A 19,992-nucleotide genomic window follows, 5' to 3' on the forward strand; every position below is an offset into this window, starting at 1 on the left:
ATAGGAAAGCAGGGGACATAGCACATAAATTATGTTAAGTTCCCTCTTCATCTATATTCCTTCCAATTTTAAAGCTCCACCAGCCCATCCCCAGTTCAAGGAACAAACCTCTAGCAAAATAATTCCAATCAAGAAAATAGTAACTGAGTGGTGGGGACTGGAGGGTTAATACTAGAGATATTTCTGCCGCTCCTTTTCCTGGCCCCACTCCCAGTTTGCAAACTGTCTTGTTGAGGTAGACGGGGATGGTGGGAGGGAGGATACAATGTGCTGCCCAGCCTCTTTCACTGGTCCCCCCAAGTCTCCACCCCAGACTGACAAGGAAGTGGGACTTGGAAAATGAGCAAATAATTGAGAGCTCCCCGTTTTCCAATTTTACCCTCTTGTATCATTTTTTGGATTGGTGGAGTGGAAAGGTGGATGGTGTGACAGGCCACTCATTCATCTACCCTAATGCTTGCTTCTGTTACCCCCACTCTGCCAACGAAATGCTAGAATACAGGTGCTGGACATGGTTAGGAGGGAAGCTGGAGGCAGAGATGTGTTTATAGTCCCGCCCAATGCCCTTCCCAGTAAAACTATCCTAAGGAAGGGCCTGGGGGAACTTAGACAGTCTCTCTCTGGCTCTTGCAATATTCAAGTGGATGAAGATATGGATGTGACAGGCAGGTTTTAGCAATATTTTAAGGATTAAACATGCCACAAAGATTAAAGATATATGGATTGAATCAAACATTTATTCTTCATTTGTTTGTTTTTGATTTTGGGATTCAAAATATTGCAGCAAATGAATTTGGAACTCTAAGTACATTTCTTTTAATAAAGAATATGCTTCAATGGATTGAAATACTGGTACTTACCATGGCCTCTGAGGTCCAATGCCACAATCCTACAATGAATCCTACTGGTGATAGCAGTCTGCAGAAAGATAGAGGCATTACTTTGCAAAGAGATGTCACATTATTATGTCAGAAAGAAACAGTGCATACAGCAAACAGAGACCTCTGCTATACAAATACAGTCAATAACAGCAGCCGTAGAAGGAGCAACACAAGTAGAAGTAGATAAGTGATGTCATAATGTATGACAATACAATATTTGTCCGGAACAGCACTGTCCCCCAGACCATTTCTACTTGTTCAATAATGATAAGCTTGTGTATACATCAGAAGAAACGAGTGAGGTTGCGATGCGGAAAATGTGCACAAAGAAACACCCACGACAATACAAAGTCTAAATGAATCCCTTTAATCGACTTGCCCTCCTAGCAACCATGCATTGTCCCCTCTGCTGAACTGTGCCAACTATAAAACTAAATGTCATCACTGGAGTTTTGCCTATGATATCACTGATGGAACCACACAACTGGATATATATACATGCTCATATATAAGTCAGGAAGCCTCACATGAAGATTCTGACAGGTCGTACAGTCAAGACCTCCTGTACAGAATATTAAAACCATTTATTTGTTAGATGCAAATATCAACTATTGGGCACGTAAGAAAATGAAATTGCAGCTAAGTGCATTTCTAGTGTGATGGACTACTTCAGATGTTGTTGCATAAAAAGAACATACTTGGGCTAGCCCTGAAGTGGAATTAGACACACTGGAGAATGAAGAACAATGGTTTAAATCAGCAAGGCTCTGAACTAAAAGTAAATGATAACCACCAATACTTCTAGCTCATTTGCTTAAAGTGTGAGAATGTATGTAAATGCCACCTTCTGTCTGTCTGAGAGCTGGGTCGGAAATATTACAGATGCTTTGTTTATCTGTTCACATTGGAACTGCCCTTCGGTGGAAATTTTTTTGAAGTTGGCAGCAAAGAATTCTTGTCTCTAAAAACAAGATTTGTTTCATATGATGAAATGTATGTATGCGGTAGATTGTTTCATGGGTGAATTGGCCCATAAAATAATAAAAACTATTTGAATATTAGGCCGGAGAGACAACAAGTATCATAAGCTCTTCTCCTCTCAGTTACTACGTTCCTACACTCCTCTCTATAAAAAAGTAGACTAGATTAGCCCAGTTGCAATGAGGGGACCACGGAATTGAAACTTTGTATGGTTAACCTACATGGACAATTCAACCTACATAAGCTCCCAGCTATAATTCCTGTGTTCCCCATCTCCACCAACCGCATCTCCCCTACTTCAGTACAGATCAGAAACAAGTGTGCGTATTTTTACTACTATCTATTTGTAGATTTAGTCACTTGTTATATAGGGGTGAATCTTATCTTTCAACAATAACGTTCACACGACTACCATCAAAAACCTACTGATAAATAATAAAAGTCTCTTTAAAAAAAAAAAAAGAACAACAGCAAACATAAAAGGCTTTTCTTAAGAATGGGCCTCACAGTGATATAGGTTACAAGACTAAACAAATATTTAGGGATTTCAGGTATTCCTTGAATAACAGAGTAATCCTGTCTTTGACAGAAGATTTTATCCTGTGAAATTGCAGGTTCTGGCAGGCTCCCCCTTCTGCGCATTTAACTGTGAGACACAGTCTTAAATACAGATGCAGAGTTTTCCAGTGTTTAGGTATCTAACTGACAATCAACCCATGCTGTTTAGGCTTCCCTAGTGATGAAGCAAATATAAACCAGTTAATAATGTAATGAAGAGCAAAAACACAGTTGATATGAACACTCACAGAAAACACTGCCCATGAAAGTGCAGAATGGCCTCCACCGTGCAATAAGAGTAATACAGGTCCCTCCGAGCCACTTCTGTAAATTCGAAAGGTGTGTGGATGGTTAAGGATTTCATAGTAACAGTATTTCTCTTCAGTTCTACCATCCCTAGTAAGCACTGCATTAAAGCGACGAGAATGGTGCAAAAATGAAGAATGCAGGCAAGTTACATTCATCTGAAAAAAACGCAGTAAGGGGCTCAAAGCAAGCGTTCTCCCATCACTCTCCTACTGACGTAGAAGGCATCTCCATAAGTAGCTGGCCATTCTCAATAATCTCAAGAAGCATACCAATGAGAATAACTGGCCTTTGAAGGTTTAACCAGCCAAAATAGAAGAGGATCCCAAAAGTGACTGCACTCTAACTCATTAATGAACAAGGACATAACCCAGGAGCATAGGATTTTTAGTTCATACCCAGAGACGCACTGAGGTAGTAGAGAGGCTGAGAAGGAAGGAGGGCATAAGGGAAGGAGAGAGGGAGGTGAAGTAACAGAAGTTGGAACAGATAGGTTTTGGGTGGAAGAAAATACATCAGATGTTTATGATGATGTTAATTTTATGGCAAGGCCGGAGGCTGCTATTATGCCTTCTAATCTTGCTTTAATTTAACAGCAGCAGTCAAGAACAAAACTACAATTTCCATGAGGCTATACAACAAATAGTATCCACACTGACCAGGAGTAGAACAGACCCCTGTATAATACCTAACTTGACTACAGTCATTTTTTTTGCTGCTCAAAGTCAAGGTAAGTTGTGTACTTCGTTGGTCTATATTTCCAATACTTTGTTACCCGTTTTACTTATTATTATTATTGTTAATCTATAACATTGTATGCCTTACAAAGGTTTTTCAGCTTTCTTTTCTTCCCAGTCGGTACGCTGCAGCATTGTTCACAAGCGCTGCACCCATCGAGCTGCGTGCATCTCTACCCGCGTTCCATATTTTGGTGGTGCAGTCGGAGGCGCATTATCATTTGTGCCTGTCAGCTTGTCAATGTATTCCAACGAGTGCTAAAACATCATTTTTGACAGTTTTCATTACCACTCCCTTGCGATATACTCTCACACTCTCATCCGTCAGTTTCCAAAGCCAGTTTCTCCTCCCCGAGGCGTGACCTTACTCCTGCTTCGTTCTCCCCTCAGGCACGCCCCATGTACTTGGTCTTAAAAAGGATTCAGTCTTTTGCTCATTTTCCTTAGTTTCTACACACCCTTATCCCCGCTCACAAAAGGGAGGTTTGTCTCCTCTTGCCAGTTAACTCTTTCACTGCTGTTAGAAAGTAAAACTATCTTTGGTCATTGAAATGAATAGCTCCCCTCTGCTACAACATAATGAGGATGGGGAGGAAGGCATTCTTAAAGACAATTTGAGTGACTTTTGTACAGTCCTCTGTGGAACAGGCTGTTGCAGCCTCAATGGATAAAGAGAGCAAAAATATTGAGAATTCGGTCATCAACCTTATGCCTAAAACTATTTAGGCCCGTTCTGCGGGGGAAAGCAGAATGTGCAAAGCAATGGGTTTTCCAATACCATAATTTAATAAACCCAATTCAAAAATTAATATTGTGCGGTGGACAATGAGGCTACCTCACACTCCCCGGCCTCCTATTAAGGAGGGGTATAAAAGTAATGATACTATTAATACTAATTTGGTTGCTTCTATATGTAAATCAAAAACCAAACATATCAAGTTGGTGTTGTCTCCTATTTTAATTCCCCATATTCTTGACACAGATGACGACATGGGCAACATAGATTCTGATCATAGAAAAAACAATATTGGGGGCACTGATTCCCTCGCTGTCCCTCCTCCCCAGAAAGCCAAAATTCCGTCATATTCACATGATCCCCTTGCAACTATAACAGTTTTAGGCACTGAGGGTTCTCCTACGTATGACCCTAGTTTAATTAATTACCCCAACGCCACAGAATGGTTCCCAGCGGATCACATGAGCGAATACATTGCTTCTAGTCTGTGTTTACCTTTGGAAAACCAAACAAGGATCAGGTTCAAATCTAATTGTCCTAGGCCCTCTCTCCCTTCCAAAATTCTCCTCACAACGGCCATAGACCTGTACCTGCTCACTTTTTTCACAAAGTTTGGCAGACACCCTTGCAAGGGTGTGGATAAAGCCTGGTCCACATGTCAGGACAAGTTATTAGACATTGTTGGCCCTTTTGCCATATCTTCGCCTTAGTGTCAGCCAGATTTGATAATTCCTCTATTGAACCAGTAGATCTCTCTCTCTCTCTCTGTTCAAAGAGCTTTTTGCCTGCTGGGTAATGTGAATTCAGCCATAACTCACATGAGCCGAGAAAAAGGTCTGTTGCTCAAATTGGACTCCAAGCTGGTCAACCTAGCAACCCTGGACCCCAGTTTTAGAGCAGAAGGCCTCTTGTTTGGAGATTCTTTCATTAAAGAACTAAGCAAATATGTATCAACGTTTGCATCCCTTGACAAGGCGCAGCAGTCCCTCAAAATGGTCTTCTCGCAACGTGTTTTTGCCAGGGCCTGAAGAGGCAGGAGCCACTTTAATGGTTGTAATTACCAACATCAAGGATTCAGAGGTTCCTACAACTCCAGCCTTCAGGATTACAAGCCACAGTCCTACCCAGAGAGGGGTAGAGGTTTCAGAGTTAAAGGACAGAAAAGTTCCAGCTACAACTCACAAACAAGTAAGCCTCACCTCTGGCCTTCCTTCGGTAAGAGGCAGTCTTTTTTTTTATTCCAATTAAAATGGCAAGCTATACCATTGGATCAATGGGTTTTAAACACTGTGAAAGGGTACATTATACAACTATACTCCATTCCTTTATAAACAGTATTTCCTCCTCCACCAAACCTTTTCACAGAGATGTCCAACCTAATTTCTCTGGAAATAGAATCTCTTTTACTCAAACAGGCAATCGAGATTATATATCCCAACCCGTCCAGGTTTTTCAGTTCCCTCTTTTTAGTGCAAAAGAAAAACAAGAAAATGAGGCCTGTGATCAACTTAAACAATTCAACCAGTTTGTTGCCACTTCAAGATGGAGACTATTTTCCATTCCAGAGATTCTTTACTACAGCACGACTGGATGGTCCGATTGGATCTTCAGGATGCTTATCTATCCACACCAATTCATCCAGATACCAGGAAATATCTTAAATTCCAATTGCAAGGTCAAACCTATCATTTCTCCTCTCTCCCCTTTGTCTCTCTTCAGCCCTGTGGTGTTTTACCAAACTGGTGAGATCGGTGGTAGCTCTCCTCAGAGTTCCAGGCATTAGACTAATAATATACCTAGACGATATACTCCTAATGGGCCAAAGCATTTATAGATTCAAATTACGTGCCCTCTTCTTTCAGACCTAGGTTTCCTCAGCAACACAGAAAAGTCCATGCTAATTCCTTCAAAGCAAAAATAATTCTTTTTTTTTTTTTTTTTTTTTTAATAAGCATGTCACTCTTCATCTTCCTTCATCACAGACGAAGACCATCAAATAAGAAATAATCCAAACTCTTTACAAGTCAACCATTTCTCTCAGAACTCTGCGAGAGTAGTGGGTCTTCTCTCATCTTCCATTCAGGCCATCTTTCCAGGCCCTCTTCACTCTAGGGCCCTTCAAAGATTGAAGATTTGTCACTTACACAGAAGCCAAGCTTATTCCGATTCCATAACCTTAGAAACAGAATCCCAGTTACAACTTCAATGGTGGGTAGACCATCTTGATGCCTGGAACGGCAGGGCAATCTTTGTGTCAGCCCCAGATCCTGTATTAGTATCAGATGCAGGATTCTTAAAATTACCTTAAAATTTGTTGTTGTTTATTGATTTGTCTTTTTTGCTTAAATTAAACCGGATTGCTAAAAGAATTAGCAGTGGCTCTTTAACACAGAGGTAATAGTTTTAAAAACAGAGAGATTTATATATCTGTGTTAAGAGAGAGGAAAAGAAAAAAAGAAAAGACCGAGACAGCACAAGAGAAAGACAGAGAAAGGAGAGCGTGATGGAGGAAGTAGTACTTGATTCTCATTAGTAGGCATCAGTCACACATTTTAGTTTGCTGTTAAAATCTAGAACATTCTGCTTATGCTGGGAGAAAAACTGATCCTAACGTTTCATCAGAGAAAGCAACATGTAAACATTTTTGTTGATTCTCAGCAAAGAATTACACAACAAATACATGGAAACAAGATCCAAACCACCATACAAATCATTTTTAAAAAGCATGCATAAATCAAATCTTACTATAGTCTGCACACAAAGACACTGAAAGGCAAACAGAAAAATATCAAGAGAAGTATATAAATTTACAAACTAATATTTTGGATGTTGTCTTTGTACAGCTGGCAAAGGGTTCCCTTTTACGTCTGGCTAGCGATAAGTTCAGCTGTCTATGACAGCTCGTGTGTTAGCAAAAGAAAGAGGACACAGAGGTGCTCTCAGTGTATAGATTTTGTATTGATGTTTTGCAATTGTGATTGTGTCGAAAAATCCAGATCCTTAATCACGTTTCCTTACCAGTTGGTGTCTCATCATCCTCTCAAAGCATCAGAGGGCTAACTATGGTATGGGATGTGACTCCCCACCTCTTTCGGCCATTCTTGCCTGCTGATGACAGTGATGTTGAAGACCTGGCCTCCTTTTCCATGATTTAGAGGGGGACCAGTGCAGAGACAGCTGCTGTGGCAGTGTCAGCCCTGCAGCTTCCACTTCAGGAGAGCAGCTCCATGCATCTCCTGAGACACTGACTAGAAATAACCACCCATCGGAAGAGTTTGGCAGAAGAGGCACAGCAGATTGTGGGGTCAGGACACAGCAATGCTGCACTGCTGATGCAATACTTGAAGTCATGTTGAGTACTCTGCTGTCCCCTTTTCTGAGTGGCCCGAGGTGAGCAAGACTTGCTAAGAGGGCCAGAGTGAAGAATTTTAAATTCAATACGCAGGGAATCTTAGCCATTCTGCTTTCCACCTCCCCAGGTTTACTCACCCTAAGAACATAAGGACAGAGACCCTCTGCTAGACCAGCACATCTATGTTTACTTCATCAGCCAGTTTTGAGTCTGCGAGAGTGGAGAATAAATAGGTTATTAGGGCCGATTCACATAAGTGGCAGCTAATCCGTGCGATGAGGCTGTGTCAAGCCTTTGCTTCTCTTGGCGGCCATGGGCACAGCAGATGTTGGTATCCTCCTATTACGTCCAATAGGCAAGGCAAGTGATGAGAGCTAGAGGGACTGTGTTTATGCTTCAGTTGCTCGCTGGTTATGGTGACATCTTGCCTTCTTGCCACTACCCTACTATGAATCTCTGCAGTGGGCTGGAGAATTGGACATCTCCACTTGTGTACAGGGACTGAAGTGTATGTATCCTGCCCTGCTTGGGTATCACACCTCTTTGAGCTGGTAACAGTTTATGACCGTTATCAAGTTGTTGAGAGCTCATAGAAAGTGCTGTGTCAGTCCTCTTTGCCCTGTGCAGACTAGAGATTTGACCACTCAAAGATTATTTTTTTTTTTAAGTTCTGTGCTATTTTCTTTAAGGTCCGATAGATGCCATTTCAATGACAGAAACTGGCAATGCAATGAGGATGGTCAGATATTGCTTTTAAGATATTTATGCAACACCCACGACTTATTCTAGGTTAACCCCGTTAGCCCTACAGTACTCTCCGATTCCCACTACTGCATGCATCCTTGGAGATACTAATTGTTATACATGCTGCATGTAGAAGCTGTTTTTTTGTACAAGCTCTTGCCTGGTGCCTGTTTGCCCACCACAGTGGGGCTCATGGAGAGGAATACCTAATGAACATGCGGGGCAGGTGTCTGGGTTATGTAGGTGTTTAATGTAAATCACTTGCATTGATTGCCTGGCCGCTTGCCTCTGTGGCTGCTGGGCCTTCTGCTAGCAATTTGGGGGTTCAGACATTCAATGTACTTGTGGCATGCTTAGCAGCTTTGGGTGCCACTACTTGGTGTTTGGAGAAGGGGTAAACAGAGACTAGGGTGTAGCATTATGTCCATTACTGCAAGGATTGATTTTAATCTTTGTACCTGGAAGCATCTTTAAGTATTTCCTGGATGTAGACCGGTGTAACTCTAGTTCCTTTCCCTGTAGCATTGGGGTATCACTAAGCCCCCCCATCAGCAAGAGAGAACTAACACCAAGAAATCACTGACGTCACAACTACGCACATTCAGCTCTGAGCTAAAAGGTCTCTACCCAAAGGGAATGGCTATTTAAGCTGAGGTTCATGCGGTCTCATTTGAGAGGTCCTCTATATTTAAGTTTAATTAAAGGGGTGCTACGACTACGAACCGAACTGGCTTCCGTTGCTCTAGTCCTGTGTCAAGCACATTTTTGCTGCCCATGTCCATAAGGACCGAGCTAAAGTTCACCAAATCATCCACGAGTGCAAGTAGAACTATGGCTATTTTGCCATTAATGGCGGAGAACTGAACATGATAAAAGACATGTGAAAACAAAAGTTTCTGTGTCAAGCACTCTGGTGCTACAAACAGCATTACATTATAATTACCCTTTACACCCTAGATCTTAACATCCAAGAGAGAATTGTGATGGGATTATCAATATTTTTCAAATCATTTTATGTGCAGACAGCACTAATCCTTTGTCTTGTTTTTATTCTAATATTTGCTCTCAGCATTTTTGCGTAGAAAAAAATTATTTCAAACAACTTTACATATTGCCTACAGCTCCCAGACTGTGCGGTCTGAAGAAGGATGTAATGCAGTAGGGAGCGTTCTCTCATCAAAAGTTGTGGCCTAGGAAGAATTGTTCAAATCAAGCAAAACCACCCCTCCAGTTCATCACTCTTATGTATCTCCATGCTGTACATAAACTGTTAGCAGCATAATCAGAGTAAAAATGTATGTTTTTTTCTTCACAAGAAGCCAGCAGTCTTTCAATGATATTGCAGAGGTGTGTACCCCTCATTCCAACAACGCTTCCCACAAATTCATTAGTTCCCTATCTCGAAATGGAACCTACTGCACGTACAAACTGGCGAAACATAAATAAACAAAGATAAAGTCAAAAAGATCTGACTTTATTGTGATAACACACTGAAAAACAAGCATGCACGAATGCTCATTGGATGCACTGGCATATAAAAGTCAACCTTACTGGCTTTGCCAGTGCTTTGTCATGGTTTCTACATTTCCAGTGCCCACCTGTTTGCTCTAGAGGCATGGGCATAAATCGTTCCTAACAAAAGAGAGAGATGTATAGCCATCTTATAGTATATACTTTATACACATAGATAAACATGCTTGTTTGCATCTAGAGAACGTGCAGACATACTGTCAATCATCATAGCGCCAGGACTAAGCAGTTTTAAAAGGATATATCTTTGCCAGTTTCATTTTCTACAACAATATCGTCCATTGTTTCAAAGTACTGGCTCCACGGCACAGGGGAAAAGTCGCGCTTTCTTCCAGGACTGCAGAAAGAAAAAATATAATTGAAAAAAACATTGAGTCTATTAAGCAATGCAACAGAATGCAACTAATGTTCTAACGTTATGATGAGCAACCAAGTGCTTGAAATTAAACATTCAAACTAAAAGCGACTAATTATTTACGTTCATATTCAAACGTCAGCCATGAAATCAAAGATACTTATCTGCACTGTGAGGTGATCTTGTGGTGGAACAGAGCACAACACAAAGGAAACAACTTAATCTGGCAATGCACCTCGACAGCCTATACGGGGCACGACATCCTCTAGCACGGTGCATCCCAGCCTGAGTCGCAAGGCGATTTTTGGTGGGGCATGAAAGTTCAGGCAAGAAATAAAGATGCTTTAAATTCCGTATTTACCTTGTCATATTTGCTTTTCTTCTCAAACAGAGGTCAAATGTCACGCTCTGTCTTCTGACAAACTGCTGTTTATTCTTTTGACATGGGGATTGGAGTTTCCAAACTCCTCTCACTTTCCAGTCGAATAAATAACAGTGAAGTGCACTATGTGACAGTGCTGCTGGGGTACTGGGAGTGTGAAAGGAAAGGCGGTGGGGTGTCTTTTTTGTAAAGCACAACAAAATGCAAATATCTGTAAATGAAGTGTCAGCGTTTAGCAGTTGGGAAAGCAAAAATGAAGCAATTTTATTTGGAACTGGGATGGAAACAAAGAGGATCAAAACAAATCAAGACACTTGACTTTCACTGAAACCTGATCTCCACACATTATTACATGAGAGCAAAGTAGTTTTAGCAGCAAAACTGTATGTTTGTGCACATTTCAATGGCAAATGTGGTGTTTGTAAATGACAGTGCACTGCCACATGATGCTTTAGTTACATTAAGAGAAAAAAACAAAAAAAGTCGTCCACCTTACGTCCATTTAAGCTAGCTTAGTGACGAAAGCCTGTCATTCTAAATCTGGGTTTTGGTTCTAAAACGTACGGAAATCACTGCTTTAATACTGCAACGTGGGCATGTCCTTCCTTAATTCAGTCTAAGAATGACTGTGTACCAAATAGGCATTTACGTTTAAAAAGCACATACGCACGCACCTTTTAAAAACTGCAGATCCATTAAAAAAGGCGGCATGTGGGAAAGAAACCCTGGAACTCCTGCATCTCAAATTCGTGCTTACGCATCTTATAGGAGCTAAATTTATTTTAACAAGCGTAATGTATTCCTCACAGACACTCAGGACAAGTCCTCGGGTTAGGACTTCTGTAAAGCAGAAGTGAACAAGTGAGGAACCGATGAGCAGAGAGTGGGCAAGGAACTCGTAACCTGAAGCATAAACATTGTTGAACTCTGTCCAAATATTACTATTGCATTCACTGAAAAAAGCTAAAGTTAGAGGAGGGGGTTAAGGTGGTGACTATACGCTGGGGGGGGGAGAGGCAGTAAGGGGTGCCGTTAGTTTTCACCGAAATAAATCCTAAATACCTTAATGTTTGAGTAGTTGCAGGCATTAGAGACTCCAGGCCCAACTGACCGTGGTTTCTGACATTCAGCGGGATACGTAAATTCCAATTTTCTTAACCATGCAGGTGTATGGCTGTTTTTTTGCATGCCTACTTGAGTACAGGATCACTACACTGCGCTGCTTTGGGAGTTTTCGAAAATGTTGTTTTAATTTTCGTGCAAACTCTTACTCTGTGCCACGTGTGCCTGGTTCAAATGGGTCGAAGTTTAGAACAGGGAGGTTAATTCACCGAAATGTCATGGGTAGCAAGAGTGAAATCACACGCCCTTTGACCTCCCCTTTCACACACACACAAATACACTCTACTCTCTCTTTCTCACATACACACTGTAGGAAGTTGGCTCTGTATATACTATTTCAAAGTAAGAAATAGTATGCACAGTGTCCAAGGGTTCCCCTTAGAGGTAAGATAGTGGCAAAAAGAGATAATTCTAATGCTCTATTTTGTGGTAGTGTGGTTGAGCAGCAGGCTTATCAGAGGGTAGTGTTAAGCATTTGTTGTACACACACAGGCAATAAATGAGGAACACACACTCAAAGACTGATTCCAGGCCAATAGGTTTTTATATAGAAAAATATATTTTCTTAGTTTATTTTAAGAACCACAGGTTCAAGATTTACAAACAATACTTTAAATGAAAGGTATTTCACTCAGGTATTCTAGGAACTTTGAATAATCACAATATCATGTACAGTTTTGACAAAAATGGCAATAAGCTATTTTAAAAGTGGACACTGTGCAAAAATCAACAGTTCCTGGGGGAGGTAAGTAAATGTTAAATTCACAGGTAAGTAAAACACTTACAGGGTTCAAAGTTGGGTCCAAGGTAGCCCACTGATGGAGGTTCAAGGCAACCCCAAAGTTACCACACCAGCAGCTCAGGGCCGGTCAAGTGCAGAGGTCAAAGTGGTGCCCAAAACACATAGGCTTCAATGCAAGTGCAGAGGTCAAAGTGGTGCCCAAAACACATAGGCTTCAATGGAAATAGGGGTGCCCCGGTTTCAGTCTGCCAGCAGATAAGTACCCGCGTCTTCGGAGGGCAGACCAGGGGGGTTTTATAGGGCACCGGGTTGGGGGGGGGGGGGGGGGGGGGGAAGCAGGCACAGAAAGTGCACCCTCAGCGGCACAGGGGCGGCCGGGTGCAGAGTGCAAACAGGCGTCGGGATTTCAATAGGAATCAATGGGGAGACCCGGGGGTCTCTTCAACGATACAGGCAGGCACAGGGGGGGCTCCTCGGGATAGCCACCACCTGGGCTAGGCAGAGGGTCACTCCTGCACTGGAGTTCGGTTCCTTCAGGCCCTGGGGGCTGCGGGTGCAGTGTGGTTTCCAAGCGTTGGGTTCCTTGAAGCAGGCAGTCGCGGTCAGGGGGAGCCTCTGGATTTCCTCTGCAGGTGTCGCTGTGGGGGCTCTGGGGGTCAACTCTGGCTACTCACGGGCTTTAAGTCGCCGGGGAGTCCTCCCTGTAGTGTTAGTTTTCCGCAGGTCGAGCCGGGGGCGTCGGGTGCAGAGTGGAAAGTCTCACGCTTCCTGCGGGAAACGTGTGATCTTTAAAAGTTGCTTCTTTGTTGCAAAGAGTTGCAGTTTCTTGAACAGGGCCGCTGTTCTCAGGAGTTTCTTGGTCCTTTAGATGCAGGGTAGTCCTCTGAGGCTTCAGAGGTCGCTGGACCATGTTGGATGCGTCGTTGTTGCAGTTTTCTTCGAAGTAGAGAGACAGGCCGGTGGGGCTGGGGCCAAATCAGTTGTCATCTCCGTCTTCACTGCAGGGCTTCAGGTCAGCAGTTCTTTAGGTTGCAGGAATCTATCTTCCTCGGTTCTGGGAGCCCCTAAATACTCAATTTAGGGGTGTGTTTAGGTCTGGGAGGGCAGTAGCCAATGGCTACTGGCCCTGAGGGTGGCTACACCCTCTTTGTGCCTCCTCCCTGTGGGGAGGGGGGCACATCCCTAATCCTACTGGGGGAATCCTCCTTCTACAAGATGGAGGATTTCTAAAAGTAAGAGTCACCTCAGCTCAGGACACCTTAGGGGCTGTCCTGACTGGGGGGTGACTCCTCGTTGTTTTTCTCATTATCTCCTCCAGCCTTGCCGCCAAAAGTGGGGGCAGTGGCCAGAGGGGCGGGCATCTCCACTAGCTGGGATGCCCTGTGACGCTGTAACAAAGGGGGTGAGCCTTTGAGGCTCACCGCCAGGTGTTACAGTTCCTGCAGTTCCACCCAGTACAGCCTTTGTTCCTGGCCACAGAGTGGCAAAGGCACTCTCCCCATGTAGCCAGCAACATGTCTGGTGTGTGGCAGGCTGGCAAAAACTAGTCAGCCCACACTGGAAGTCGGGAATATTTTCAGGGGGCATCTCTAAGGTGTATTTTTACAATAAAGTGCACACTGGCATCAGTGTGCATTTATTGTGCTGAGAAGTTTGATACCAAACTTACCAGTTTTCAGTGTAGCCATTATGGTGCTGTGGAGTTCGTGGTTGACAGAGTCCCAGACCATATACTCTTATGGCTACCCTGAACTTACAATGTCTAAGGTTTTGCTTAGACACTGTAGGGGCATAGTGCTCATGCACATATGCCCTCACCTGTGGTATAGTGCACCCTGCCTTAGGGCTGTAAGGCGTGCTAGAGGGGTGACTTACCAATGCCACAGGCAGTGTGAGGTTGGCATGGCACTCTGAGGGGAGTGTCATGTCGACTTAGTCATTTTCTCCCCACCAGCACACACAAGCTGGACAGCAGTGTGTAGGTGCTGAGTGAGGGGTCCCCAGGGTGGCATAAGACATGCTGCAGCCCATAGAGACATTCCCTGGCATCAGGGCCCTTGGTACCAGGGGTACCAGTTACAAGGGACTTACCTGGGTGCCAGGGTTGTGCCAATTGTGTAGACAAAGGTACAGTTTAGGGAAAGAACACTGGTGCTGGGGCCTGGTTAGCAGGGTCCCAGCACACTTTCAAATTATAACTTGGCATCAGCAAAGGCAAAAAGTCAGGGGGTAACCATGCCAAGGAGGCATTTCCTTACACACACAACATACATTTAAAAGCACGTTTTACTTACCTCTGTCATTGAGGGCATATTCCAGCTAATTGTACTCCATTTTGTAACAGTAATAGAAAATAATATATTAATATTCATCATTAGTGTAATACAAAATTGACAGAAAACAAAAGAGGGGAGCCCCACCTGCCACTGTGCTCCTCGCACCGAATTTGCCACCCCTGAGGCCAGGGGTCGCAAAGGCAGTGCCAGCGGTAGCAAAGAGCAAGCCAGGGGTCGCAGCCACCCTCTGGCGACCCCTAAATGCCGTCCGTGGTTTAGAAAGTCAGGATGAGTCTGGGAAAGGACTTGCAATGTTTAAGAATACAGACAAGTTAACTTTGAGTGGGTGTTCACTTCATTTGCATAGACAACTCATCCTCACCTGATTACACCCACTTCTATCCCCAGCGTGAAGGAGTGCAATCGAGAATTTCCCAGAATGCTGGCCACAACAGCAAAGCTCTGTTTCCTCGAATCACACATCTAGAGGCAAGACCATCACAAAAATGTGTGGGGCTTGAGGGGGAAGACGTGCTAATTTACAACGGCACTGTGCTTTAAAGTATGAAAAGGGGGTTGCAGCCCCCTGTTGGGTGACTGTAGCGGCGTCTTACATTCTGATATTTCAACCCGTTGATTCTACATCTGCTGCGAGGACAGCCCTTACCTGAGCTGGGTGCACAAATACGAAATGGCCAAGAACAGAAAACGACAAGTCATGAATGTGTATAATTATATCGGATTAACTGCTTTTGCCCAATAAGGGGGTTTCAATGCGCCAAGAACATAAATCTGAGCCAGGTTTAGTTGCACAGGCAGAACTAAGGGATGATCGCAGATCGGGAAAATCGTGAAAATGCCTGTATCACGACTAAGGTGCTCCGAGAAAACTGCCAGGTCTCACTAATGGCACAGTAGAAGGGCTGCTGATCAGAAACGAGATGCATCGAGTTACATTTATGACTCAAACGCATAAGGAGTCAACTTTTCTAGTCTTGCTTAACTTTTACAAGCCATCACTTTGAGGAGTGAACGATGAATGGATCCACTGAAGTAAACCAATACTTCAGGTCCCAGAATGCACTACTGGGATACTGAAAGCCTCGGACAGGAAACAAGTTGTCCGTGTGACATGGAATCTTAGTAATGTACATTTTAGAGCTGGGTGCACCTAGTGCTTAAACAGCAATGGTATTGCCTTTGAGGACTTAAGTGCGAGGTCAGAGCTGTGACCGTCTCATTGTGGAATTACAGGGGATGCCGCATGCAGAACTCTCAAATTTCTCAATCCTTGAAATGTATAGCCCTGTTCATCGTGTCGTAGAATTAGGATTACGAGCCCATGGACGTTAACCAGGTGTTAACTGGAGTACCAGCTGCTGCTCCCTAACGTTCTCTCGGACACACCTGACACTGCTATCCCAGTGGTCAGGATTGAAGCAGCAGCCCAAAAAGAACCCTGTTAACTTTCCTATATGTCCCCTACTTGAGCATAACTGGCATCTCAACATCAAATAAAAGGCTACATGGGGAGTAAGGCTGAGACAACTCTGATGTCAGTGGTGTTCAAAGAATACATGGTATCACTTCTGCTACAGCTGGAACCTTGATACATCAAAATCTCTGCAACACAAAACACAAAGAAAAATCCTGATGAGCTACTCTCACACGAGTTTGAGAGTTTTGTAGACATGTACTTGGGTGCACTGTCAAACCTCTTTATGGACTCACATGACGCATTTTACCAAGAGCCAAGGACAGTCGGTGGCTGTTAGGCAGTTCTACAGTGAGCAAAATATAGAAGAGAGGCCACCAAGAAGTATTTATATGAAACCATGTTAAACTGCATTCTCAGAACTGCCTTAATCATCTATTTTTTTCCTTTAGGGTTTAATTGATTATACACCTCTTACCACCATTTTTGCTAAGTTTTCTTGGGACGGGCAAAACCCTATCACCCGCTAAGCGAGAATCAGGCTTGCTTGGCACACCATGAAAGTAATGGAACAGTTCATACAAGCCACATCAAAAATGTTTTTTTTTAGCAAATATATGTGAACATTTTGCTGTAAAATATACATTTTTGCCCCACTTTTTAATAACATTTGGAAACAGAACTATCCCTTCAAGAAGTCTGGCTCAGTCTGAGGCAGGAACTTACACCACATCATTTTCAAAGACAGCCCCTGCCACGTATCCTGTTTTATATCTGCCCATTGTCCTATTTTCTTAGGCAGTAAGGAGAAACAAATATTTTAAATATACAGACACACACCACTGAAAAGTGAACTAGAACACCTTAACAGAAAAATGGGATTTTAGGGTCTCAAAAGGAAATAGTGCAAAGTCAAACTTCTTTGTCCACTTAAAGTGGCTGCCATGGTCAAGGTATTCAGTAACATAAGAACCATGGTCACAGATCTGTGGCAGGTCAGTTACTACTGTAGTTGGACTCCAAGGCATCAGTTCAATGAGGGTATTACTAGAGCACGAAATAGGATGACATGCACACCTGGTCCTGCTGGCATTACCTAAGGCTAGGAGGCTGTATCTCTTAAACGACTGATCAGAGTCGAAGGTTTCAGTTAAAGTATATACCCACAGGACAGTGGCACCTAGTGTACGCATTAGTAATATGTGAATCAGAATTTAGGGATAGTTTCCAATCATGTCTTTAAAAATTTAATGTTTGAGAAACCACAGGAAGCACAATGATGGTTCAAACTAACAGGAGCAGAGCTACAGAGTTACTATCAGTGCCTTAAAAGGACAAGTACTGAGTAACTGAACTTCGTTAATTTTAAGAGGAAAGTACCTGCAATTCTCAGCAGAAGCCCGAAACTTTTAATTGGAGAGGGCCAGCACTTCTAAGTAATAAACAGAGTTCCTGGTTTAGTGAGTACCCAAGATTCTACATTTCTATTTCAAGCTCAGGTTATGTATGACTTTCCATATCTCCACCATTACTATCTCTAAAGTATGGCCGCTCAGGACCATAAACTTTCAACAAAGTATCTCAGAATGGACAACCCAGTACATTAACCAGCTAACAAACTATGAACATAATTATACAATAAAGGCGCACGCAGAGCTGCTTAAAGCTGCCAGCTAAATGAAAACCATAAATAGCGCACCTGGCTCTCGCACATTCATCCATCACACTGCTAAGCGCTCTGTCGCGATATTCCAGGGATACTCTCCCCACAAAGAAACAAAGACACCAGCCTTCCAATGACACCCCCTACAGGGTGCTGCCCATGTAGCCATCAGCGCCTCACATGTGGGTAGCAAAAGCGAAATACACGTTGCGATACAATATACGGGCTATTCAGCCAGTGCCCTGGCTACGTGGACTGAGCAGATGGGAGCCGACATCACACAACGCCTCCTGCACTGGGTCTACTAATCCGACTGTGACACAGATATGCTTTGATAAGGCGTTTACGGAATCCCGCTTCCAAACATCCCCTCCCTCCACCTCCTACGTGCCAGTGCCCGGGTGAGACAGAGTTCACCTACCCCATGCGCATCTTCGCCCCTGGCTGGCCTCCTCCGGGTACCGGGGGTCTGGAGGGCAGCCGGCTCATCTGTAGCTGCTTCTCCAGGGAGGACATGATGAGGCGGGTGAAGGGAGCTCAGCCTAACGCTCTCCAGCCGGGACTACAACCAGGCAGGGACCCGTCCACCGCGGCTCGACAACCCCCTTCAGGGACCGCTTGAAGGGCTGAACGAAGAGGCGCTACAGGAGCCGTCACCAGACCAACCCACCCACACTCAGGCCACCGACAGAGAAGGCGGACAACGGCACCGGGTTGATTTACATGAAAGACGACGGACTATAAAGTGCTTCTTGTTTTCAGCCGCAGCAAGCTTGTCACACAATGGTCGGCGTTTGTCCCAAGCGGACGACATTTTCAAGTCAGGCAATTTCCTTTTCAAGTTTGGGACGACAAAGGTAACTATTGCCGTGTACGTAATAAATAGCAAAATTGTCATTTACACAAAAACGTTCTAGAGGGTGAATCATCTCATGGCATTTTGAATATGGCCCTAAAGCTGCCGCCGCAGAATATCACCGCGTTCTGGAAAATACCATAGGAGACAAAGCCTCCTAAAAAAATGACGTCATGCAATGTTTCCCACTTCAGCATGACAGGCATTAGCCCCGCCCCTATCACCAACTGTGGCTACGTAAGGATTTTATGATTGGTCGATTAGGCAGCGCCATTCCCGGCAATCAGCGCGGTGATTTGGTAAGGGAGGCGGGGCGCGTGTTAAAAGTGTTTAGCAACAAAAGTGAGGGTGTTAGCTATGCAGGTACGTGGAAATGCCTAGGGGGCTGGATTGGCGAGCTATAGGCAGTAGTGCTTGTATGTTTCAAACAGTACAGCCCTTATTCATATCAAATAAAGCTTCTACTTGAAATCAGTGCTTGCTAAAATCTTTCATGAAATACACTAGATAATGGTGGCTATTGTATGTGGGGGTGATATTCATTCATATTAAGTTTACACTTGATAAAAAAAAAAAAAAACGTAAGACAGATGTCCAATATCAAACCGAATACTTTTGTTTAGTATTATAATAGGAAAGATTAAGAGTCTCGATGTTCTCTTGCGTGTAACTTCTCTTATGGTAAATGCGATCTGTGCACATTTAAAGATGTCCGTCATATTTGCCCCACCCCTCTTAACAGCCTAGTCTGCCTTTTGTGTCTACTGCTCTGTGGCTGCCGGTTGCCGGGGAACGGGGAGGAAGCTTCTTTGGTTGCAGAAGGAGGGAAGTTCAGGCTGAAATGTGGAGTATGAGTGGGGCCTGGCGCTGAGTGCACTTGAAGTACTCGGGTTGTACCGCACCCGTTTTGAGAATGAAGTGCAGAAAGGGCCGCAGCACCATCAAGAAGAGGGCAGGTAAGTAACAGGACAGAACTGACCACGGTCCTCCTGAACTCTTTACTCCAAGTGGAATGTAAACTGCGTCCTGTGCTGTAACAGCACTTACAGAAAGCTGAGCATAGAACTGGCATCCACAGAGAGCCCTACGGATCGCTCACGTTTCCCACTAGCATGCGTGGAGACAAAAGCACCACTTGAACGGACTACATAGCCCTTTCTGTCGGTCACAATGAACCGTACACCCTCTGCTCTGGCTGCACAGACGTATTGCCCACACTGTTCCTTAGGAGTCAGAGTATTGCACTGTGTACTGTATTATATTTGCACGTATATAGCGTTTATTACCCCCGACGAAGCATTAACGCTATTTACAGCGGATAGCAGGTTAATTAGAA

The 19,992-nt window shown here is 43.8% G+C and overlaps 2 protein-coding genes across 2 annotated transcripts in view; one reads left to right on the forward strand and one right to left on the reverse strand.

Annotated features, from left to right (window-relative positions):
• The window catches only part of PPME1 (protein phosphatase methylesterase 1), a 124,271-nt gene extending 105,782 nt beyond the window's left edge, over positions 1 to 18,489 (reverse strand). Inside the window, exons 1-4 of the mRNA XM_069203823.1 lie at positions 18,222 to 18,489; positions 10,068 to 10,162; positions 2,669 to 2,760; positions 861 to 918 (exon numbers count right to left, since the gene is read on the reverse strand). Of these exons, the coding sequence (XP_069059924.1) occupies positions 861 to 918; positions 2,669 to 2,760; positions 10,068 to 10,162; positions 18,222 to 18,316 (340 nt within the window). The 5' untranslated portion in view covers positions 18,317 to 18,489. The remainder of the gene's footprint in view (positions 1 to 860; positions 919 to 2,668; positions 2,761 to 10,067; positions 10,163 to 18,221) is intronic.
• A 944-nt stretch (positions 18,490 to 19,433) lies between these two features.
• C2CD3 (C2 domain containing 3 centriole elongation regulator) overlaps positions 19,434 to 19,992 on the forward strand; it is a 348,142-nt gene continuing 347,583 nt past the window's right edge. The window contains exon 1 of the mRNA XM_069203824.1: positions 19,434 to 19,612. Within this exon, the coding sequence (XP_069059925.1) occupies positions 19,570 to 19,612 (43 nt within the window). The 5' untranslated portion in view covers positions 19,434 to 19,569. The remainder of the gene's footprint in view (positions 19,613 to 19,992) is intronic.

The sequence above is a fragment of the Pleurodeles waltl genome, chromosome 8, assembly GCF_031143425.1.
Source record: "Pleurodeles waltl isolate 20211129_DDA chromosome 8, aPleWal1.hap1.20221129, whole genome shotgun sequence".
In the NCBI taxonomy this organism is placed as follows: Eukaryota; Metazoa; Chordata; class Amphibia; order Caudata; family Salamandridae; genus Pleurodeles; species Pleurodeles waltl.